Source organism: Lathyrus oleraceus, chromosome 3 (genome assembly GCF_024323335.1).
Source record: "Lathyrus oleraceus cultivar Zhongwan6 chromosome 3, CAAS_Psat_ZW6_1.0, whole genome shotgun sequence".
NCBI lineage: Eukaryota > Viridiplantae > Streptophyta > Magnoliopsida > Fabales > Fabaceae > Lathyrus > Lathyrus oleraceus.
Window position 1 is genome coordinate 286,341,424 of NC_066581.1, and position 25,602 is coordinate 286,367,025.

The following is a 25,602-nucleotide window of genomic DNA, read 5'->3' on the forward strand; positions in this document are numbered from 1 at the left end:
TAAAACTAAAATAATATTTATATATGAAAAAAAATATGTTATATATTCAAATATTTTTTATATACATGAACAATTTTACTATTGGTTCAAATATTTTTATAAATAATATCAAAATAAAAATAATATTTATAGAGTTTAATGGTAGTGCATTTTCAGTGTAAAAAGTATTACACATGCAGTGTAAAAATATTTTACACTGTCAACCAATAACAATCCTGTAAAAATATTTTACACCCTCAATGCACCATCCTTTTTCTCATATTTATATATGAGAAAAAACACATTGTTGATTAAAATATTTTTATTTTAGAAAAAAATTACTATTGTTATAAACGCAAACAATTTTACTACATGTACAAATATTGAATAATAAAAATTTATTAATCATTCTTTTCAAATATGTGAAAAAGATTAAAAGAATTTATTAAAAAAGATTAAATAAATATTTAAAAATTATATTCTTTTTTATGAAATAATTTATATAATATAAATTTCAATAATTTTTATTTTTAATTATATTTTTGATATTTTTATTTAACTTTCATTTTTTACTTTTATTATTATTTCAATTTTTTTTCTTCCAATTTTCAATTTTTATGACACTTTACAAATGCATCAATACCGGGACGTCCGCAGTGGTGTGTTACTAGTTTTAATAGTAATAGCTTATTCTGCTTTCACTTGCTTTGTGTGTGGAATCTTTCATTTTGTTCTAAATCTTAAACCCCTTCTCATAGTGTAATGGCGAGGGAAGAAGGTGAGTTTCGTAAATTCATTTTTATTGTCATGATTTTTTATTTTTTTATTTTTTTTTGAGTTTGAATTTGCGTTAGGGTTATTTGATTTGGTTCACTCTGTTTGATCTTGTTTCAGTCTTCGAGTTCCTCGGTTGCGTTCCTTTGCTTCAGAGGCTTCCTAGATCGTCGTTACAAAACTTATCTCAGCTTGTGATTATCAAAAACTATGGTAATTAAATTAATCACTAATCAATTTTAATTTTGATTATTTTGTATTTTTTCGTTGTTTAATCAAACATTAGGATTTGGAAGTTTTGTTCTTTAAATCTCCTGAAGGAGGAGAAAAAAGCAATGTTTGATTATGCAGTGGTAGCTTTTTTTTTTCTTCTTTTTTTTTTTTATTTTGTTATTGTGTTTGATATATTTTAGAAAATTTCTATTTGTTTAAAGAATTTTGAAAATTTATTGGAAGTGATGTTCGATTTAAGGGAAGGATGGTTGATGAAATATATTGCATGCATTCATGTTTTCTGTTATTGAATGGTTGGTTGTTGTGTAGAACCGGGAGATTATGTTGTTCGCGAGGGAGAGGCTGGAGAGGGTCTTTACTTCATTTGGGAAGGAGAGGTATGCTCTTTTTTTTTCTCTTTCTTTCTTATGGTCTTAAATGTAAGCAAAATAAATTAAACAAAACTCTTTTTTTCTTTCCTTATATTTAAGGCCAGAGAGTAGTGTACAAGTATTATTGGATTGTTTGTAGTGATGTAGAGGTCGAATGATCATGACGGAGAATGGGGTGTTAAGATTTTGTTTATGCAATTTTATTCTTTAAAATTTTACAGTTTTGTTCGTAAAGTTCAGTTTCTTGGTTTGCAGGCTGAGGTTATTGGATCTGGCATTTCTGATGATGAAAAGGATCTTGAGTTTCAACTGAAGAGATATGACTATTTTGGTTTTGGTAATACCTTCTTGTGTATGCAGCTATGTTCAAAACTGCTCTTTAATTTTTAAATATTTTCCCATCATTTCCAAAGCTATAGGCTTGGTTTGGGTAATCAAGGCCTAACAGAATATCTAGAAACTATCTTGTAAGGTCAAAGCTTTCTAAGTTTTAGCTTGGGCAGAAATGTTAGAATCTAGAAAGCAAGGACACAATATGAGGTATGGCATGGGTAAAATACATTGTGAGCATTAGCATATGGCAGAATTTATAAATAACAATAGACCCTAGAATACAACAAATAAAATTAGTTAAAATATGAATAGTGTATACAAATCTGAATTAAGAAAAGATGATAAATATTTTGAAAAGTTAGCATGGGTAATTGTAAACAAAACAAAAGGCTGATATTTCTCTAAGAGGAGGGCTAGCATTAGCATCACACTTTTTAATAGTATTTCTCTAAGAGGAGTACGTTCCATTTTTCTAAAAGTCAACGTGCCCTTTAAGATGTTATCAAGTTATGAGGCAAGCATCCTATTTTTTCTCTTAGAAATGGATCGATCATAAAGATTGTGTCAAAGAGTGTTTGAAATATTCTATTGCTGCCATTCTTCTTTGTCTACTTAGTGCAGTTTTCTAGCTTTTAATATGTTAGTATTAGTTTTCACTTTTCAAAGATTGTCGGCCTATGTAGAGCACCAACACCTCTGACTAAAGGCGTATCAGTGTCCATGTCAATGTCGGTCACATGCACCAACACTTGTTATTACGTTTAATTTATTCATTTTTAAAATTATTACCGGTGTCTCTATATCAGTGTCGGGCTCTTGTTCGGGGTGTCCGTGCTTCATAGTTGTCGGCCCGTTTCCTTATGGCCTCTAGATTAGTATTTATGAGCTCAAAGATTGCCTAACCCATTTCCTTATGTCCTCTAGATTTCGTAACATTGCTAACCTGTATCAGAAGTCTATTACTATTTACTAGTATAAATATGTTTTGGTACTCTGTACTTTGACACATCATTACACACAAGAGAAAGTAGTTTAACATACCCGCCCCTCTATTTTCAACAATATTCTGCACTGGAAATATGGAATTAGTTAGAATTTTTCTAGCTATACACACAAGGTTTTATTAGTCTAAAACAGGTAGGTTTTGTTTGATTTTTGTGAATGAGCTTTTTGTTTAGAGTTTCCTTGTTACATTAAATGCACCAGAGACTATTATTACTTCATAACTATAATTACAGAAGACTAATGTGAACTTGCGGCTTGCAGGTTTATCAAATGCAGTTCACCATGCTGATGTCGTAGCTTTGACCAAGGTTCCCCTTTTTGGTTTATTGTCCTACACTCCTACTACTTTCCAATATCAACATGATATGATTGTAAATAAAATGTTTTTTCAATCCTGTAACAACTTTTTTTTTATGCAGCTATCCTGTCTAGTGCTGCCTCATGAGCACTCGGCACTGCTGCAGCCAGAGTCTATCTGGAGTGCAGAAAAATCTCTCGAGACATGCTCACCTGTAGAGCATATATTGCATTTGGAACCAATAGAGGTGCTCAATAATACACATGATATGCTATAATTGATTGATATATGTTACTAGAGAATGAAGAATTATTGTCCTGGTTTATCTTCGATAATAAATAGTAATACACTAAATTTCCTATAATTATGCTTTATATTTTATTTGATTTTGCAAAAGCATTAAGCGTTTTATATCTTTCTGCTCTTTCTCTTTGGAAGGTAGATATTTTTCAAGGTATAACTCTTCCAGATGCCCCAAAGTTTGGGAACGTGTTTGGGGGACAATTAGTTGGACAGGTATGATAAAATTACTTTATTTTCTTCATATAGTACTTTCTAAGGGTAGACTTCTTATGAGGTAATGTGTAATCCCCAGGCACTGGCTGCAGTATCAAAGTCTGTTGATTGTCTAAAGGTTGTTCATAGCTTGCATGCATATTTTCTTCTTGCGGGGGATGTTAACAGTAAGCACATTTGAACTTTGGTGACAGTGCTCTGGTGTAATTTACCTTTGATCAATTTTTCTTTTCTCTATCCGCCAGTTAAATTTGATTTGTATAAGCAAGTCTTTTTTTAATATTTTGTTTATAAATTACATTTGTAAATGGCTGCCATTTTATTTTTAGTTGGCAGTTTATAATTTTTATTCTTGACAAATCCAACTCCTTGATTTTCATCACCAGCTTCCCTTTACCATTGTCCATGTTTGTTAAGGTGTAATAGCTTCAAATTGTTCATATTTTGCTTAATTGGCACTGAGACAAGAGAAACCCATAGATAGTCTTAGAGAACCAAATCTTGAGCGAAGTTGTGAATCAAACAGCTGATTGAGTTATATATCATTATTTATATAACGATCTAAAGGCAGGGGTGGCAAAATAATCCATGTATCAACTGTCCAAACCATCCCATCCATACATAAATCCATCCCAGCCCATGCAAGTGTAAAAATAAAAATACATGGATTGAATTGGTTAAATTCTTTTTATTGATGGCTGATTAATGATCTCTCTCAAATCCATTGGATTGTGATATTATTAGTCTTAGGTTTTATATTGGGTCTAAGTGATCTTTGCAAAACTGGTTTGTAAGGTGAGGGTGCCCAAACTTTATAAATACTACACCGGCCATATCTCGAGACAATTTGAGACTAAACCCACCCCTTCACACCCAATACAATGAAGGTGTTGGAGGCTTCAATGAAGACAACTCAAATGCCACAATCACACAGCTAGGGGCTGACACCAATAGAAGTTTCAACATTAATTGCTGCAAATAGATTCATAATGGCTTTGATCCTTCTATGGACTTCACCTTGGAAGGATTTTAGACGACTTGTTTTCCTTCTCGGTCGATCTAACCATCTTACGTGGAAGTAATTTCAAATTCTTTTTGTTGATAGCCAAATTCAGTGCTATCAAATAACTTCAATGTTTTGTTGTCAAAATAGTTGGTGTCTCAATAATCCTCGAATTTGGTTTATGTTGACTTCTATAGGTTCTTCTAATAAAGGTTGTGTTTTTAAGATGATAGATCATGTTTAAGAAAATCAAGCAATATTTTCTTCAAAATAGAAAATTTATAGCATGCAATTCATTGTCATCATTCACATAAAATGTGTGTTATGAGTACGGCTAAATCATTTGCTTGTTTAAAATAGTGAAAATTTTATACATTGTGTGCTCTTTCCTATTCCAGTACCAATTTTATATAAAGTTAAGCGCCTGCGTGATGGGAAGAGCTTTGCTACAAGGAAAGTGGATGCCATTCAAAAGGGAAATGTTATATTCACTTTGCTAGCTTCATTCCAGGTAATCCTCATTCTTCTTGACTTGGAGTAAGGATAAATTTTCAGTCATTTCTATTTATTTATTTTGCTGTAAATCAGGTCAAGTTATACGCTCTTTTTTGTTCATATATGCATTTTCTTATCATTCTTAAATGAATAGTGCATAATAACATATGAAATGCCATTTGGGAACACCAGATGGTGCAACCAAGCAGTTTAACTTAATATTTCTTAGCTCAGACTAGTTACTGCTGAGAATTAAAAGATGAAATGCCATTTGGGAACACCCAGATAGTGCAACTATATAAAAGGAGGATGAACGGAGGGAGCGACATGCTTGAAGCCTTGAGCGAAACCGACGGCTAGGTTAAAATAGCTTACAACTAAAAAAAAGCTAAAAGCCCAAATTACCCTTAAAATATTTTAATTTTAAGTAATTTTGATTTTTCAAGTGAAAAACAGGAAAGTGGCCCAGAATCCGCTCCGGGCTGCGACCCATGAAAAACCGTAGGAGCGCCTGCGACCCCATTCCGCACCGCCACCGACCTTGCCTCCGCGGATAGCCTTGGCGTGGCTCCGCATCGCCAAGATAGCGGCGCTCCAGGTCGCTATTGACTACCTAGATCCTTGATTGGATTTAGTTCTGCCAGGAATAGGAGTTTCAATGCAATATCCACAATTAGTAAATGAGATGCTGTCTAGCATTGTCAATCCAACCAGAATAAATATAAACCCAGGAGTTTCTGTTTTTTGTATCAATATTTTGAGAAAAAAAACTACTGTTCAAACCATTGAGAGATATTTAGAGGTGAACAATCTATCTTTAAACTTTATTGGTGATAGGGAGTCATATTACCAACCCTTCTACTGAGATATGGGCTCATTGTAGGTGCAGTTTCAGTTTTTCATGATTTAAAAGTTTAACATGGTTGATGTTGCATATATGCAAAGATTCCGATCTTTGTCTTTAGTCGATTGGCACGTATTCTTTGAGCATATATACTCAAAGACTAGTTGATGGTTTCTACTTTATATTTGAGGTACATTTATTTATGTTATAACCTTAATTCTACAGAAGGAGGAATTAGGGTTTCAACACCAGGAAGTGCCTATGCCATCAGTCCCTACCCCAGATGAGGCAAGTAACAATTTTTATTCAATAAAAAAAGGCCAAATGCTGCTATCAATGAAGTTTGGACTAATAGATTTTGCTCTCTTTTATAGCTTGTATCAATGGAGGAGTTACGAGAGCAACGTCTTACTGATCCTCGTCTTCCAAGGTACAATTTGTTATCCTACATATCCTGTTTGATGCAATAGTTTTCTATATATTTTTCATTTAAATCAATTCCAGATAAGTGTGTGTCTATATGATGATTTTCTATGCTGTATTTACATATTTGGTTGCTTCAGAACTTACCGGAACAAAGTTGCTACAGCTAAATTCATTCCCTGGCCTATAGAGATACGGTTCTGTGAACCTAGTCCTTCAACAAATCAGACCAAGTCTCCTCCTAGGTTAGCTGGATGCTCTCCTAATTTTTGCTTACATTTATACCAGCATTATATGCTATTTTTTATGGAAGATTTGGAAAGAGGACAAAGGAAAGCTTCAGTGTACCTTTAGGAATGCAGCAAATCCTTTGCTTTCCTTCCTTTGTAAATCATTTTCTCATAGCGTCTTTGGGATTCTTTATGGTACTGCATATCTACTAAACTTGTTTAAAATTTGAATGCAGTTTGAAATTCTGGTTTAGAGCAAAGGGAAAGCTGTCAGATGATGAGGCCTTGCATAGGTACATATCTTTTTGTTGTTGGATACTCCGTTTTCAAACAGTTTAGTTAAATTGGCAATTGCATGGAAAACTTTTGTTATGAGAAAGATTTTGATAGAAGAATTTGTAAAAATATAGATTGCGGAAAATTCTTTTTTATTGTACATATGCATCTAAGCTGAACCTATGTCAAGATCCAATTCTCAAAAGCTTAAGTTGGGAGTTATTAGGTGAATGCGCATGACTGATTTTTATATCTAACAAGTTCCTTTAACAAGAACCCTTTTGAGCTTATGGCTTACCAATGCATTGGTCCATTTTACTTTGCTGAAATTCAATTGTCATGTCAAATCCAAACCAACTATCTCATAAATTCAAACAATTGGCTTATCAATGGTCTTATATTAACCAATCTATGTAAGGTTTGCATTTCAGGTGTGTGGCTGCATTTGCTTCTGATCTAGTATTTCTTCATGTAAGTATGAATCCCCACCGTCGGAGGGGTTTAAAGATTGGTGTCTTGAGTTTGGACCACTCGTAAGTATCATTGTCCTTTTGGTTGTATAATAGGCTATTTATATATTAAAATGATAAAATGTGAGGCATGCCTAGCAAGTTTTCGAGCTTTCTAGCTTATTATTAGTATTTGACGTTTTCAATTTTTATTTTTATTTCAGCATGTGGTTTCACAGACCTATAAGAGCTGATGACTGGGTGCTATATGTGGTAAGTGTTTTTCGTTATTTTGGGAAAGTCAACCTACAACACCAAAATTCTTGGTAAAAACACATTTTTAACAAAAATTAAACTATCCAAGTATAGATTATTATGATTACTTAACTAGTTGAGTGGTTCACTTTTCCTAAATTTAAATTATTTTCACATAATTGTGTGGAATGTGTTGTAAAGTTGTTAATGCCCTGAAACGTATTTGTTCTGCAGATCTTTAGTCCAACCGCCTCTAATGCACGTGGCTTTGTTACGGGCCAAATGTTCGATCAGAACGGGGAGGTAGATGATTACATCACCTCATCTATTACCTCTATCTTCCTTTTCATGTGTTTGTGTATTCTTTTCCTTGGTTCAGCTTGTTTAAGTTTATCCATTGTTGAATTGCAGCTTCTTATTTCATTGGTTCAAGAAGGCCTTGCTAGGAAGCGTATTCCCAAAAGATCAGCCACCGACTCTAAGTTATGAACTACTACCTCCGTTTTTTATTATATGTCATTTTGGAAATATATTTTGTACCACATTATAAGTCATTTTATAATACCAATGAATCATTAATGTTATTTTTTCTATTATACCCTTAAATATTTATTATTCTTTTTTTTTTAATCATGTCAATTTGTCTTTTCAATACCATTAATGAAAGATAATTTTGTAAAATCCTTCATAATTTATCTTTGAAAGATAATTTTGTAAAATCCTTTATAATTTGTCAAAAACGACGTATAATAAAAAACGGAGGAAGTATTATCAAAAAGATATTAGAATTGCAAGTTTGGTCCCTTTATTTTTTATTAGTTTTGATCGATTTTGGTTTATTTTTGAAGTATTTTTTGAGGTTTTGTCCCCCACTCCATTTAAGTATTAATTTACATTTGAAATGATGATGCGGCATAAATTAATAGGCAAAAAGCAATTTCTACTTCATTTAAAATTATTTTTTATTGGATTAAATATGTTTGTGATTATTATAAATATCTCAAATTTTGTTTTTAGTTTGGCAAAATATTTCCTTCAAAAAATGGTTTTCATCAATTTTTTCATCCACACTCTTGATTTCTTCTACAACTCAGCAATGATTTTTACAATTTAGCGATTGAATTAGCTACGGTTTTAGTGATAGTTTATTATTTAATGATTGAATTAAGGACAATTTTAACGACGGTCTTAGTATTAAAGATTAAAAGTGTGTATTAAAGTTTTTAGGAGAATTGTTCTTTTAAAGAAATATTTTGAGCCACTAAAAATAAAATTTGAAATATTTTATAGGATTACAAACATATTTAATTTTTTTTATTTCAATATATAAAAATATTAAATTAGAAAATATTAAATTATTCTTTATTTTTTTAATAATATAAATTATTATATTATTTAAAAAATATAAATTAAATTATTATAAATTTGTAATGATTTATTTATTTTTTCAGAATAACTTTGTTTTATAATTATATTGTTTTTTAGAAGATTTTTAGGAGTAATTAATTGTAATGTGTAAAAGTAAGGAAAAAAGATTAGTCAACCAAAGTTAAACAGATCACTTAACATTATAATCTAATATGCAACACACTAATTCATTGGGCCAATCTCTTTTTATATTTGGAGAAATATTCTTTCCATCCTTATGAATGCTCCCATACTATTGTGAAAATTTCATAATGTCTTTAGTGTTCAGAGATTCATCTCCAAACACATCTATTTTAACTATTTCTCAGACCAAATTGAATATTACGTTAAAGTTTAATTCGGAGACGCATCTTTGTATGTAAAAAGTGCGTATGAAAATACATCTTTCTAAATATCATTTATTCAAATGTTAGTGAGTGGTTTAGAGATGCATCTCCGGACATTTTTATTTCATATTCTACGCCAGACCCTTCCCTCTTACTCCTTCATTTTCTCAAAAGTTTTAAAAAAACACATTTCACATTTCCCTCTCCTAACCATTGAAGCATCAATGAAGCTATTTCTCTTTCTTTTCAGCATCTCATAACATCTAAACGTCTCCCTCTCATCAATCAAGTTCATTTGGTAAGTTTTTCATTTTTTTTTTGTTTTGATTTGTAGTTAGCTTTTTAGGATACACATTTGATGTTTTAGGCACTTTATGTGGTAGTGTAAACGAAATAGGTAGGTTAGAACAAAATGCAATGAGGTGTTTTGGGGATTCGTAGGGCAAAAAATGGCATATATGCCATGAGACAATCATAGGTTTGTCCGGAGATGCATCTCCAGATTTACTCTACATTGTTTTCGGAGATACATCTCTGAATTTGTCTCAGTCAAAAGATTGAGACATTTTGTGAATTTCTCTGGGCATGCTGTTTATATTTGTCTATGTTTTATAATGCAGATGCAATGGCTGAAGATAACACTGATCGATTTGGCTCAAGCGTGTGTCCTAAACCGTGTCGGTATGATATGAGAGGCCAACAACGAGGACCATGAGGCCACGAGTTACTGATAACTCGTTTGATGATGCATCTAATTTGTATGCCCGACCGTCTGGTTCTTGTAGTCGACTCTCTCAAGCATTTTATGCATATGATATAAGAGAACTTGATGATCATGGGGCTCATATTGACCTTGAAGCCCACGAGGAAGCCGATCAGGATACCACATTAGAGAGTTATCTAGGAGGGTCGTATGACACCTCATTACTTTATAATAATGTAGAGCATGCTGCTAGACAAGTCAAGAATGAAAGATACATTTCTTGTCTTTTGAAATACATATGTTGTCAACTAATTAATCCATACTAATTACATTTTCTTTTTTCATGAGAGTGAGTGTTTGGAAATTATTAACCACTACAGAAAGATACTAGTATTGCCACAACCCACTGATTGTTGGTTTGATGATGTTATTCAGTATTTCGGTCTTGATGGCTTATGTTCATCTACATTCTTGACCATAAACCATGACATGCATGGGGCTTTTGCAGAGATGTGACACTCAAATACATCATATTTCCACCTACCTATAGGAGAGATGACCATCACTTTTGGATGACATCTTTTGCCTTCTGCATATTTCCATCAGGGGAAAATTACTGGACCACGGGTGGATCGGGCGACAGGAAGGGGTCGATCTGACAGTCACCCTGTTAGGGGATGACCCTGGTAAGGCATCAGAGGAGGTAACTCGCACTAGAGGTGCTCATGCACGATTTAGCTTTTTGGAAACCCTTTTTCAATGATCATGTGAAGAGGGCTACAGATGCCATATGAGATGATGTGTAGGTTGAGTACCACCGACATTGTGCATTGATGTGTTACCTCTTGTTTTTGGTTGGCACGTCCATATTTGTGGACAAAATTGCAACATGTTTCAATGTTGTATACCTCAAGTACTTCACAGACCTGAGTGCGATTCACAAGTACAACTGGGGGTCGTCTGTTTGGTATACCTATACTCGAAGCTCGACGAGACTTGTCCTTGGAAAACAAAGTAGATGACAGGGTGTTGCACGTTGCTTACGATAATTTCTTGTTACTAATATTTTCATAATTCATTTGTTACACTTGTTATTAATATTGTATGCGAACCATTTTTCCTGGACGATCATGTCCCACTTCCTTCGCATCACCCGCTTTTGTTTCGTTAAGGGGAAATAATACGATCGAGCCATTCAGAGTCTTCCTGACTGTATGGTACCAGGTAACGTTTGCTTCTGCCCGTACGAGGGTCACCGCCAGATACGTCAGTTTGACGTTATTTCCTTATACATCGACTGGCTAGGATGTGGCGCATCTCTTATGCATCCCTATCTCCCCGAGCTAGTGATGCACTAGTTTGACTACTTGTAGATTATTATGAGACCTCCCCATGAGTCTGTTCCTCCCGACGTGCGCCGCAGAGATCTTGATTCAATATTGGAGGATTTTGAGAGTCACTTGGTATAAGAGGAGCACAAGGAGCCAACTCATGTACACTGGGCTTGTGCTAAGGGCTACATGACATGGTTCTATAGGGTGTCACACTCTATCATGACACCAACCACTTCTGAAGAACCACCTAGGCCAACTAACCAGGAGGTACTTGAGGTTCGGGATGAGCAAGCAGAGAGCATGGCAGCGGTATGTTAGCGTGTTGCGGAGATGTGTAGAACAACCATAAAGTCAATGAGTCTTTGTGGATGGCAGTCCTCAATTGTCCCTAGTGGAGCGCATAGTTTTTAAGTTACGAAATATTGTACAATACATGTGGAGGAGGAGGCATGCGATTAGACATATCCAATAGTTTATATTGGGATGTATCATCTTTTGGGTATTTTCAATGTATTTTCAGACAAATGTTATGTATGAGTTATCTTAATTTTTTTATTTATGTATGAATTTTCACTCTCCTTTAACTTTAATATAACTGAATTTTAGTTTGATTTTACGTTAATATATACTATATGATAGATAGGTTTGGTCTTCAGAATTTAACATCTCTTAGGCATAACACTTATTAGAGGTTAACACTTGAATTTTTGAGTTCATATGAATACTCATCGGTACCGCGCACAAGATACTTTGTTTCCACAGTCACATTCTGCATGTTTAATCGCGAGTACTATTTGACTTTAGCCAAAGTAGCGGAACTATTACAGTGTTTGCGCGATCCTGAGATCCCTTGTGATGACCAAGATGATCTCTTCCAGAGAGATTTTTGTGACTTATAGCATCACATTACTGATGAGATTATTGCCGATATGGATGAAAAGAAAAGTTCACATATCCATAACCCGCGATCCGCTATTTTCAAAAGATTCTATGTAATACTATTTTCGGTCGTGGGGATAGTGAAAGTGTCAGTAAAAGAGAACTATTTTTCATTCATTGTGCTTTTAGGCCTAGTCGGGTAAATGCGGTGGCATTTCTGCTCCCCCACCCGATGACTGTATCTAGATCTTCCTCGGGATCCATTGTTGTAGGAGATTTGATAACCTCCCTTGTTGTTTCCTTGGGCTTAGAGCATGAGCTTCATCCTTATAGTGCCTTTTTAGGCTATTTTGCCCTCGACATTGCTGCATGTCGTTCACAGTATATTGTTAGGGCCAAAAGGCCCGGTAGATATACCCTCATGATCGCTCATCGTGAGATTTATAGCATTGTGCCGCTTGACCCTAGACGCATTGATGTACACGATAACCATAACTAGATCTTTGATATAGGAGATAACAAGGATGAGGGTGTTAACCAGCTTCTTCCTGAGGATGGTGCATATATTGATATGGAACTGATAAGGGACGACCCACCACCAGACGACCCACCACCACCATCGAATCACTCGCCCCATATTCCTGTATCTCCTACACACACCACACATTTCTCTGCTGACCATTTTGCAGGTACCTCCTTCGGACATCAGTCCCGCGAGGAATATCACTATGTGGGCATCTTGACCTCACTAGACGGCGTCCTCTGCAGCTGTGTGTCCGTCACGATGCATATGTGGAACGTGACCAACAACTTAGGGATATGCAGGTGCAACAGGCTGAATTGCAGAGGCAGCAGATCAAGATGATGTCCACCATCTAGCAGATACAGACACAACAATTCGATTCGTGGAGCACACAAAGCATAACATGGCAGAACTGATAGAACAAATGGAAGGAGTGCGGGTTGGGATGGGCGATTTTCAAGAATACATGCAGCATGTAGGCATGCCACACCCTTAACATGGTAGGGGTGAATTTAGAGGCCGAGGTCGTGGCCGTTACTGAGCATTACACGCACGTTTTCTCTTTCCTTCTTCACCTTATATTGAAACATTAGGGACAATGTTTGATTTAAGTGTGGGGGATGAACTTTACTAGCTTTCATTTATCGCTTTCTAGTTAGATTTATATTTATGTTATTTGTTTCATATTGTTAGGATTTCAATTTAATCGTTAGTTGAGTCATTGCATGTGTTGTCGAGTCATTTATGCGTGGTTTTCCACTTATTATTGAATTTCCGGATTTCTTTAGTCATACAAAAAATATTGCAAAGACTTAGGAAACTCAGTTTGATTCGAAAGTACATAGGCGATGAAGAGAACTTGGGAAAATCCGACAAAATCGGTATTGCCCTACACCTCATGACTCTCAATTATGCACATTAGTTTAAGTCTCCATTGAATTTTAGTCTTAAGTTTGTATTTGTTGAAAATATCCTCAAAGTAGTTTCTCTATCCAGTCAGGCACCATATGTAGTCACTGAGTAAGACAATCAACGAATAATAAGTGAATGGTCTTTTATGCAGAAAAAATAAATAAAAAGGAAAAGTCGCATTTTAGTAAATTAGGTGGCTCTCACCCGATCATTTAATCCAAAGAAATGTGGTTGAATCCTTTAAAAGAAAGAAGAATTCACATTTGTAAAAGAAATAAATTTTTTTAAAGTCGAAACGAGAAAAAAGGGTTTTGACCATAATCACTAACAGACTGTCTACCATGTTGTATGAGAGATAAATGGTCTTAATGTGACAGTCATGAATGAAAGATGATTAAGACGAATAGGGGAATTAGACTTTTATTCAATGGTATGATTATAACTAGTTTGCATAGGAGGAAGACTTGTGTCCATGAGAGTGGTTTGTGTTGTTGCAATATCCTTAATGTTGCATTAGTGCCTATTAAGTAAATCATGGATAAACTAATTCTCATCAGTCATATATGAGTAATTTCGATGCTTTGTTGAGAACCTGTCATTCAGTGTCCAACCATCTGACATGTATTTATTTTCTCTCTCAATCATGTGATGTTTGGTTACCTTGCTAAATAAGAACTATCTAACTTTGAATGTTCCAGTGAAAAATTCTTTCAAGAATACAGAGAAGTTGTTGATGTTCATCCTGCTTCAGATGAGGATGGGAGGTTTAAAGGATTTGGACATGTTGAGTTTGCGATTGCATAGGCAACTCAACGTGTATGCTTTTAACATTTTGTCTAATTTGTGTAATTGATGAGAACTGTTGTTCACGGGTTTTGTGATGGTTTATATACTATCTCAATCTAAGTCATATTATCAGTAAATTTGACGATGTTTTAATATATCTTTGTGACAATGCACGATAATGTCAAGAGTATGGTTGGAAAGTTTCTTGAATATACCATGAAAAATTACATGATATGTATAGAACCAATATCAATATTACAGGCTTTTTAATTATCTCTAGTGAGAATGTTTTCTTGATTTTTCTTATTCAGTTTTCTCCCCCTGCATGGTGACACACATTTTAAATTACAATCCCCCCTATTTATGTGATTGTTGGTAATCCAATATAAATTGTATAAGTTGATTGTTTTGTGGTCATGTTTTCTTGATTGTTTTCATATCATGTAAGAGTTGTTCATTGACAACTTTGCTGCATTTTGTTTTGTATCGTTTGGAACTTGATTTGAATGGTTGTCTCCCTCTAGAATCCTACAAAATTATAAAGTGTATTATGCTTTGTTGGTTTGGTGTTGCAGAAGAGGAATTAGATATGAAACTATTCATGTCCCTCCATCTAATAACTTAAGCTGTAAGGAACGTTGACCATTAACTATAATAAACTTTGTCTTAAATCTCTTACTATTTTTAGGGTTTGTACTTATGTTGTTATTATTATGTGTATTTACTTGTATATTGTTTACTCGATTTTGAATGAAGTAAGTTTCTTGGAAGTTAGAGCTATTTCACTATTTGGATGACTTAATCATTTTTGAACTTTATCATGTTGATTTTAATTTACTTGAACGTTTCGACATCACATATGTTGATTCAAACTCTAAAAAAAAAAAGACCTATAATGATTCATAGAGAAGTGCTTGGATCCTTGGAAATATTCTTCGATGTTCTTATAGAGCATTATGATAGGGATTTCTCGTTATGGCTTTCTCCAATACAAGCCCGAACTTTATCTGTTACTGATGCCCAGGTAACCTTTGACTACTTAAGAAATGTTTGTAGATTTGTTTTGTATAATGGGCAGTGAATTAATGAGAATTATTTGTGCATTTGCAATTAGCTTGAATACTGCAAAGATGTGACAGACAAACTGAAAAAACATGGCATCTGAGCTAAGGCTTGTCATGGAGAGCATCTTCGAAAGCTTATAAAAAATGCAGAAATGCAGAAAAGTAGAAAATTCCATTAATGGTTGTTGTTGGGTCAAAGGAAATTGAAACACAAACATTTACCGTTAGATATATGTTCGGTGGGGAGCTTGGAACCATGCCAGTTGATGAATTTATTAGCAGAATAAAGTTTGCGATAGAAAATCGAACATCACTATGATACTCATTTAGTATCTCACATGTATTAGCTTGGAAAAGATTGAGGGTACCTTTGAAACACTATATTTATATTAAACAATAATTATTCATTCAGTGCCTCATGCCTATTTTCTTCGGGTGACCGTTCACCTATAATAGTTGTGAGTTTTTTCAAAGAGAGTTTCTATCTCACTCTCTATTTTTTCACTTCTGTTTTTTAAGCATTTTCCAATAAAATTCTAATATGTAATTCAATTAAAGGTTTAACTATAATTTATGACACTTTATGACATAACAGTACAATCAAATTATCTAATTTATAGATATTGTTTAAAAAAAACAGTTTTTAATATATTTATGTCACTTTATGAAATAACAATACAAACAAATCCTTAGTTTTATGGACATTGTTTAGAAAATAAATTAGGTTTTAATACTAAAAATCAGATTTGCATTGATCTGTCAAATCCACATCTCTTAATATGCATAATCCTCTGATTTATCTCATCTCCTTCCGCTAAGTTCACTTTATATTGTTCATCCTTAAATACAGTTTTTATACGAATACGGAATAATTAAAATATATTCTTTTACTAGCATATTTGAGACAATTATTTATGATCTTTTAAAGTTTTTAATGTGTAGAAAGTGAAAAGTTAATAAAAATTACATATTTATAGAGTTAAATAGAAAATAAACATTTTTATAAAATAATTTAAATTTTTTAGTAATAGTTTATTCCTAAGTAGATTATTAATATAATTATTAATCCTATTAATATAACTATTAATAGTATTGATATTTCTTGATTTGACAATCTGACATGATTATTAACCTGCCGTCAAAGTCTGCTCACATGTTGTAGTCGAAGTATGCTAGGATTGTTAGCATGTAGAATTGAATCTGTTTGTTATGATCAATTGTTTAAGTTTATGTAATAAATCTGTGTGTAAAAGTCCATTAGTTTGATAGGTTAGTTTTTTTTATAAATAACTTATTAATCTCTCATTCTTGTATAATGCAAATCCTAATTAAGATGGAAGAGATTATTTGCTATTATTTTTATTGTTTTCTTTTTTTCTATCCTTGTGAGTTTTTTACCAATCAAGAAATCAATTATACTTTGTAATTTTGGGATCGTTTTCACACCAAATTGGTGCGGTGAGAAGATGCCATCAATTTGGATGGAAGAGTGAAGTCGTCTTTGTTCGCTTTTATTTGGTCTTTGGTTTGTTGGAGCATTTGCAATGCTAGGAATAATTTGGTTTCTAAACATTCCATTTAGAATGTGGTAGAGATTTTATTGATTATTAAATCAATTGGGTGGGATTGGTTTTCTATATTGTCTAAAGGGAGTATAGATATTAATAGAGAATTATGGTTTGTTAATCCTTCTTATTTCATTGGATTGTAACTTGTGTCCCTTTGTATTGGGTTGCACCCCTTGTGCGTATTAATACAAGTGCTTATAAAAAAAATAAAGTATGAGATTGAAAAGTTCATTGGAGTTAACGATTTTGGTCTGTGACGTTTGAAGATGAAAGCCCAAGAGTTTGTTCCCTTAATGTTATAGAGTTTGTTCAAAGGTTGTTCTCTAAGTTAATTTGTGTAATGAATCACTGGGTAAAAATTCATTAGTTTAGTATCTTAGTTTTTTTATAAATAACATACTAATCTCTAATGCAAATCATAATTAGGATGAGAGAGATTATTTGCTATTGCTTAGGAATATCACTTTATAACCAAATTCATTTTATTTTTATTGCTTTATTGCTTTCTTCTTTTTTATCCTTCAGAGTTTTCACACCAAATTGGTATTTTGTAATTTCGACATGGTTTTCAGAACAAATTGATACGGTGAATATGGAGAAGATGCCGTCAATAAAGTATGGGATTGAAAAGTTAACTAAAATGAATAATTTCGATCAGTGGCGCTTGAAGATGAAAATCTTATTAGTTCACCTGGTTTTTCTAATTTTCAATTTTTATGACAATTTAAAAAATGTATTAAGAACCATATCCGAAAGAACATACCAGTTTTAATAGTGATAGGTTATTCTCCTTTCACTTGCTTTGTGTGTGGAATCTTTCATTTTGTTCTAAATCTTAAACCCCTTCTCATAGTGTAATGGCGAGGGAAGAAGGTGAGTTCCGTAGATTCATTTTCTCTGTTACGATTATTTATTTATTTTTTGATTTTTTTGAGTTTGAATTTGCGTTAGCATTATTTGAGTTGGTTCACTCTGTTTGATCTTGTTTCAGTCTTCGAGTTCCTCAATTGCGTTCCTTTGCTTCAGAGGCTTCCTAGGTCGTCGTTACAAAACTTATCTCAGCTTGTGATTATCAAAAACTATGGTAATTAAATTAATCACTAATCAATTTTAATTTTGATTATTTTGTATTTTTTCGTTGTTTAATCAAACATTGGGATTTGGAAGTTTTGTTCTTTAAATCTCCTGAAGGAGGAGAAAAAAACAATGTTTGATTATGCAGTGGTAGTTTTTTTTTAAAAATTGTTATTGAGTTTGATGTATTTTAGAAAATTTCTATTTGTTTAAAGAATTTTGAAAATTTATGGGAAGTGATGTTTGGTTTAATGGAAGGATGGTTGATAAAATATCTTACATGCATTCATGTTTTCTGTTATTGAATGGTTGGTTGTTGTGTAGAGCCAGGAGATTGTGTTGTTCGCGAGGGAGAGGCTGGAGAGGGTCTTTACTTCATTTGGGAAGGAGAGGTATGCTCTTTTTTTTTTTTCTCTTTCTTTCTTATGGTCTTAAATGTAAGCAAAATAAATTAAACAAAACTCTTTTTTTTGCTTATATTTAAGGCCAGAGAGTAATGTACAAGTATTATTGGATTGTTTGTAGTGATGTAGAGGTCGAATGATTATGATGGAGAATAGGGTGTTAAGATTTTGCTTATGCAATTTTATTCTTTAAAATTTTACAGTTTTGTGCGGAAAGTTCAGTTTCTTGGTTTGCAGGCTGAGGTTATTCGATCTGGCATTTCTGATGATGAAAAGGATCTTGAGTTTCAACTGAAGAGATATGACTATTTTGGTTTTGGTAATAACTTCTTGCGTATGCAGCTATGTTCAAAACTGCTCTTTAATTTGTAAATATTTTCCCATCATTTCCAAAGCTATAGGCTTGGTTTGGGTAATCAAGGCCTAACAGAATATCTAGAAACTATCTTGTAAGGTCAAAGCTTTCTAAGTTTTAGCTTGGGCAGAAATGTTAGAATCTAGAAAGCAAGGACACAATATGAGGTATGGGTAAAATACATTGTGAGCATGAGCATATGGCAGAATTTATAAATTACAAGAGACCCTAGAATACAACAAATAAAATTAGTTAAAATATGAATAATGTATACAAATCTGAATTAAGAAAAGATGAAAAATATTTTGAAAAGTTAGCATGGGTAATTGTAAACAGAACAAAAGGCTAATATTTCTGTAAGAGGAGTGCTAGCATTAGCATCACACTTTTTAATAGTATTTCTCTAAGAGGAGTACGTTCCATTTTTCTAAAAGTCAACGTGCCCTTTAAGATGTTATCAAGTTATGAGGCAAGCATCCTATTTTTTCTCTTAGAAATGGATCGATCATAAAGATTGTGTTAAAGAGTGTTTGAAATATTCTATTGCTGCGATTCTTCTTTATCTACTTAGTTCAGTTTTCTAGCTTTTAATATGTTAGTATTAGTTTTCACTTTTCAAAGATTGTCGGCCTATGTAGAGCACCGACATCTCTGAAAAAAGGCGTGTCAGTGTCCATGTCAATGTCGGTCATATGCACCGACACTTATTATTACGTTTAATTTATTCATTTTTTAAAATTATTACCGGTATCTCTATGTCAGTGACGGGATCTTGTTCGGGGTGTCCGTGCTTCATAGTTGTCGGCCCGTTTCCTTATGGCCTCTAGATTAGCGTTTATGAGCTCAAAGATTGCCTAACCCGTTTCCTTATTTCCTCTAGATTTCTTAACATTGCTAACATGTATCAGAAGTCTATTACTATTTACTAGTATAAATTTGTTTTGGTACTCTGTATTTTGACACATCATTACACACAAGAGAAAGTAGTTTAACATAGCCGCCCTCTATTTTCAACAATATTCTGCACTGGAAATATGGAATTAGTTAGAATTTTTGTAGCTATACAAACCAGGTTTTATTAGTCGAAAACAGGTAGGTGTTAGGATCAAAACAGTAGTCTAGCAACAATAGAAATGGAACAGTGACACAAGTAAGTCAATTGATGAATATTATTGATGAAATAAGGCTAGAGTTCATATGGGATCTAGCAGAATACAGTAAACTAGCATGAAAATGGAAAGAAAAGATGAAGAAAAGGGTCAAGCTCTTCGAGAGGCCTTATCTCTCCTATGAAAATGAGACTCAAATCATGCAGACTAACAAAGGAACATTCTCTTTGCATATATTCCCTCAGATCTGGATTTCTCTCTCTTCCTGCCACCTGGCACCTCTCCCATGTGCTGCTAACAGAATTAGTTTTGAGTGGGAGTAACACTATTCCTCATCTCTCTCTTCTTACGTGTCCTACTATACACCTATTGACCACCTCAGTTTGCCCATCTGACTGAGGATGGTAAGCACTGCTGTATTTCAAACTCGTACCTGCCTATTTAAACAACTCAGACCAGAAATTACTTAAAAAAACCTTATCTCTATCAGAGATTATTAAGCTAGGGAAACCATGCAGCCTGACCACTTCTTTTATGAATAAATCAACAATGTCCTTAGCAGTATAAGGATGGCTCACAGGAAGAAAATGAGCATATTTTGTCAATCTATCCACCACTACCATCACAGTATCCACTCCATGCACCTTAGGCAACCCTCCTATGAAGTCCATGGAAATGTCACTCCATGTCTGTGTTGGTATAGGCAAAGGTTGTAACAATCCTCTAGGACTCAAGGTTTGATACTTATTCCTTTGACACACTTCACAAGCTTGCACATACTCTTGTATCCTCTTTCTCATACCCTCCCAATACACCACACTAGCAATTTTTTTGTAAGTCCTTAGGTATCCTGAGTGTCCTCCCACAGCAGTATCATGGAATTCATGTAAGAACCAAGCAATTCTGGGTGATTGCTTGGGAACCACTATTCTGCCTTCATGATACAACCTACCACCTTTGAGCTGAAAACCAGTTTGACTAGTAGGATCTGCTAACAACGCTTGCACTATAGCCTTTAGTTTTTCATCACCTTGGACTTCTTCCTCCAATCCTTCCCAAGCTTCACACTGAACTGTTGTGATATGAACATACTGCATCTGTCTTGATAAGGAATCAGCTGCATTGTTCTCCTTCCCTGGTTTGTATTTAACCTCAAAGTCAAATCCCAACAATTTTGAAATCCATTTCTGTTGTTCCTCCCCCATTGTTTTCTGCTCAGTAATGAACTTCAAGCTCTTCTGGTCAGTGTGGACTTTGAAGTGTCTCCCTAGCAAATAGGGTCTCCACTTTTGAATAGCAATCACAATTGCCATGAGCTCCCTCTCATATGCAGACTTTTTCTGAGCCCTGTCAGACAAGGTCTGACTCATGTATGAAATAGGCCTCCCTTCTTGCATTAAAACAGCTCCTATTCCTTTTCCTGAGGCATCTGTTTCTAGGATGAATTCCCTTCCAAAATCCGGCATAGCTAGCACTGGTATGGTGGTCATGGCCTCCTTAAGCTTCTCAAAAGCCTCTTGAGCCTCACCACTCCAAACAAAACTATCCTTCTTGAGTAATTGAGTTAAAGGCCAAGCAATCCTTCCATAATTTTCACAAATTTCCTGTAGTACCCTGTTAATCCCAAACACCCTCTCAATCCTTTCAACTCTTTAGGCCTGGGCCATTTTAACATGTCTGCTATTTTCTTTGGGTCAGCTGATACACCCTTTCCCGAAATGATGTGTCCCAGATACTCAATCTCCTCCTGTGCAAATGAACACTTTTTCCTGTTGGCAAACAGTCTGTTGCTTTTCAGCACTTGTAAAATCTCAGTCAAATGTTGTTGGTGTTCCTCCCTACCCTTACTGTAGATTAGTATATCATCAAAAAACACTAGGCAGAACTTCCTCAGAAAAGGCCTCAACACTTCATTCATGAGTGCTTGAAATGTGGAAGGAGCATTTGTTAGCCCGAAAGGCATAACCAAATACTCATAGTGGCCTTCATGAGTCCTAAAAGCTGTCTTGGCTACATCAGCTTCCTTCATCCTGATTTGGTGATAGCCAGATTTTAAATCTAACTTAGAGAATATCACTGCACCCCCCAATTCATCTAGTAGCTCTTCAATAACCGGTATAGGAAATTTGTTAGGTATTGTGACCTTATTCAAAGCCCTATAATCAGTACAAAATCTCCATCCTCCATCTTTCTTTTTCACCAATAAAACTGGACTTGAGAAAGGGCTAGTGCTATGCCTTATGATTCCAGCCTGCAACATATCTTTTACTATCTTCTCAATCTCATTTTTTTGATAAAAAGGGTACCTATATGGTCGGAGATTTGGAATAGCAGCGTCATGTTTGAGTAGGATAGCATGGTCATGTTCTCGGGGAGGAGGTAACCCTGAGGGGAGATTAAATACTTCTTCAAATAGTTCCAGGATTCTCTCCCATTCCGGTGTCTTGGTGTTATTCCCAGCCTGTTTGGCCTCCATGGAGTGCAAATAAAATCCCATCCCTTCATCTGTCAAAGCTTTGAGCATAGCTTTCCATGAAGCTTGTCGGGTACACAAAGCAGGGTCACCTTGTATACTGTATTTCTGTCTTCCTTGCTTCCATTTCAGGCATAACTCTCCAAAATTTGCCTCAATATTACCCAAGTTGGCCAACCAATCCATTCCTAGCACCATATCAGACCCTCCTAACTCCATTAGAAAAAAATGTTGACTAAATTCCACCCCTTGCACCTGAAACTGTAACCCCTCACACACCCCTTGATTCCTTACCCTTTCACCATTTCCAACTTCAATCACATATACTGGAGTATCTACCACCTTCAATTTCAATTCTGTTACTAACTTGGAATCAATGAAATTGCTGGTAGCCCCAGAATCAATCAATGTTAACACCTTTCTTTCATTCACAGTGACCCACACCTTGAAGGATTTGTTAGAAGTAAACCCTTCCCTACTCTGCAGGGACAATTGCAAAGTCTTCAGCTCAGCTATCATTTCCCTCTCCTCTAATGACTCCTTCACTCCTTCTTCTTCCTCACTACTACTTTCACATAGCCTCAAACTCATGTGAACTTACAAGTATGGTCCCTATTCCACTTGTCTCCACACTTGAAACATAACCCTTTTTTACTCCTTTCTTCCAATTCTGCTGGGTTCTTCCCCTGTATCTGTCAGTGGGTCCAGCTCCTTTTTTTCCACTTTCTGTTTTAGCACCACACACTTCTCCAGGATCTTTGAATTTATAAGTCCCTCCCCTATCCTTCCACCCAGTACTCTTTCTCTCCATTACTTCATTTTTTCCTTCAATTAGCAACGCATGATCCATCACATCTGCCAGATCGTGATTGTCATAGAGCTTCAACTCTGCCTGAATTTCTTCCTTTAAACCATTCAGGAAAATAGACCCCAGCATACCTCTTTCTTCCCTTCGTAACGGAGCTACCAAGAGTTCAAACTTGTCTCTATATTCCATGACTGTTGTCTTCTGTTTCAAGCTCAACAATGGTCCTAATGGATTATGCAGCAATCCAGGTTGAAACCTTCTAATCACAGCTAGTTTGAACTCCTCCCAGTTCCTCAACGGTGTTTGTTCTTCCCACCATTGAAACCAATTCAACGCCCTGTCCTCCATCGCTAACACCACCGTGTCCACCTTATCTTGCGTACGAATTTCGTGGAGTCGAAAACAACGTTCCACCCGCACCAACCACCCATACGCATCCTCTCCCTTGAATATCGGAATCTCCAATCGCCTCCTTCCTCCAAAAATTCCGCCTCTCTGGTTATTGTTATGATAATGGTGTCGTGGTCGCGATTCCCCTGATTCTGAGCTGAAAGCGCTTCCCTCGCCGTCGTCGTCTCGCCGGTCCTCATGCCCTTTACGTCTTTGACGCCGCGTTTGTTGTTCTTGAATGAGTTGACGTATCTGATCAACGGTGACTTGAGGTCGTGACTGTTGATCTAAAACGAGTTGACGAATCTGTTCCATGGACGCTTCCATGTTACCCATCCACTGTTCTATCAGTTCAACACGATTTTCCATAACGCTTCTCGTAACGACCATCCACAGGAAAAACGAAACCAAGGCTCTAGATACCAAATTGTTAGGATCAAAACAGTAGTCTAGCAACAATAGAAATGGAACAGTGACACAAGTAAGTCAATTGATGAATATTATTGATGAAATAAGGCTAGAGTTCATATGGGATCTAGCAGAATACAGTAAACTAGCATGAAAATGGAAAGAAAAGATGAAGAAAAGGGTCAAGCTCTTCGAGAGGCCTTATCTCTCTTATGAAAATGAGACTCAAATCATGCATACTGACAAAGGAACATTCTCTTTGCACATATTCCCTCAGATCTGGATTTCTCTCTCTTCCTGCCACCTGACACCTCTCCCATGTGCTGCTAACAGAATTAGTTTTGAGTGGGAGTAACACTATTCCTCATCTCTCTCTTCTTACGTGTCCTACTATACACCTTGCCATATCTATCAGTAGGTTTTGTTAGATTTTTGTGAATGAGCTTTTTGGTTAGAGCTTCCTTGTTACATTAAATGCACCAGAGACTATTATTACTTCATAACTAAGGTTCATAACTATAATTACAGAAGACTAATGTGAACTTGCGACTTGCAGGTTTATCAAATGCAGTTCACCATGCTGATGTCGTAGCTTTGACCAAGGTTCCCCTTTTTGGTTTATTGTCCTACACTCCTACTACTTTCCAATATCAACATGATATGATTGTAAATAAAATGTTTTTTCAATCCTGTAACAACTTTTTTTTTATGCAGCTATCCTGTCTAGTGCTGCCTCATGAGCACTCGGCACTGCTGCAGCCAGAGTCTATCTGGAGTGCAGAAAAATCTCTCGAGACATGCTCACCTGTAGAGCATATATTGCATTTGGAACCAATAGAGGTGCCCAATAATACACATGATATGCTATAATTGATTGATATATGTTACTAGAGAATGAAGAATTATTGTCCTGGTTTATCTTCGATAATAAATAGTAATACACTAAATTTCCTATAATTATGCTTTATATTTTATTTTATTTTGCAAAAGCATTAAGCCTTTTATATCTTTCTGCTCTTTCTCTTTGTAAGGTTGATACTTTTCAAGGTATAACTCTTCCAGATGCTCCAAAGTTTGGGCACGTGTTTGGGGGACAATTAGTTGGACAGGTATGATAAAATTACTTTATTTTCTTCATATAGTACTTTCTAAGGGTAGACTTCTTATGATTTAATGTGTAATCCCCAGGCACTGGCTGCTGTATCAAAGTCTGTTGATTGTCTAAAGGTTGTTCATAGCTCGCATGCATATTTTCTTCTTGCGGGGGATGTTAACAGTAAGCACGTTTAATCCTGAACTTTGTTGACAGTGCTCTGGTGTAATTTACCTTTGATCCATTTTTCTTTTCTCTATCCGCCAGTTAAATTTGATTTGTATAAGCAAGTTTTTTTTAAATATTTTGTTTATAAATTACATTTGTAAATGGCTGCCATTTTATTTTTAGTTGGCAGTTTACAATTTTTATTCTTGACAAATCCAACTCCTTGATTTTCATCACCAAGTTCCCTTTACTGTTGTCCATGTTTGTTAAGGTGTAATAGCTTCAAATTGTTTATATTTTGCTTAAATCGCA

The 25,602-nt window shown here is 34.9% G+C and overlaps 2 protein-coding genes across 5 annotated transcripts in view; both read left to right on the top strand.

The window, feature by feature from the left end:
• Positions 1–607: 607 nt before the first annotated feature.
• LOC127127090 (acyl-CoA hydrolase 2) lies at positions 608–8,069 on the top strand. The gene is made up of 17 exons (XM_051056207.1): positions 608–757; positions 874–966; positions 1,297–1,364; positions 1,614–1,695; positions 2,958–3,004; positions 3,116–3,241; positions 3,433–3,510; positions 3,590–3,677; positions 4,912–5,024; positions 6,078–6,140; positions 6,227–6,282; positions 6,416–6,520; positions 6,742–6,798; positions 7,213–7,314; positions 7,455–7,503; positions 7,720–7,788; positions 7,897–8,069. The coding sequence occupies exons 1-17, from the start codon at positions 742–744 to the stop codon at positions 7,972–7,974; spliced, it is 1,290 nt and encodes a 429-aa protein (XP_050912164.1). The 5' UTR covers positions 608–741; the 3' UTR covers positions 7,975–8,069.
• LOC127127088 (acyl-CoA hydrolase 2) overlaps positions 618–25,602 on the top strand; it is a 28,926-nt gene continuing 3,941 nt past the window's right edge. Inside the window, exons 1-8 of one of the 4 annotated variants that reach the window (XM_051056203.1) lie at positions 618–757; positions 18,000–18,092; positions 18,407–18,474; positions 18,724–18,805; positions 24,586–24,632; positions 24,744–24,869; positions 25,061–25,138; positions 25,218–25,305. In XM_051056203.1, the coding sequence (XP_050912160.1) occupies positions 742–757; positions 18,000–18,092; positions 18,407–18,474; positions 18,724–18,805; positions 24,586–24,632; positions 24,744–24,869; positions 25,061–25,138; positions 25,218–25,305 (598 nt within the window). In that variant the 5' untranslated portion in view covers positions 618–741. Of the gene's footprint in view, positions 758–17,538; positions 17,882–17,999; positions 18,093–18,406; positions 18,475–18,689; positions 18,806–24,585; positions 24,633–24,743; positions 24,870–25,060; positions 25,139–25,217; positions 25,306–25,602 lie in introns of those variants that run through there. The other 3 variants (XM_051056201.1, XM_051056204.1, XM_051056202.1) reach the window with 3 other exon arrangements.

What these genes read in the sequence shown, in the direction of transcription:
- LOC127127090 (XM_051056207.1), top strand. An exon ending in CAGACCAAGTCTCCTCCTAG is followed by an intron (nt 6,521 to 6,741) that starts GTTAGCTGGATG and finishes ATTTGAATGCAG; the next exon opens with TTTGAAATTCTGGTTTAGAG. An exon ending in GATGATGAGGCCTTGCATAG is followed by an intron (nt 6,799 to 7,212) that starts GTACATATCTTT and finishes TTTGCATTTCAG; the next exon opens with GTGTGTGGCTGCATTTGCTT.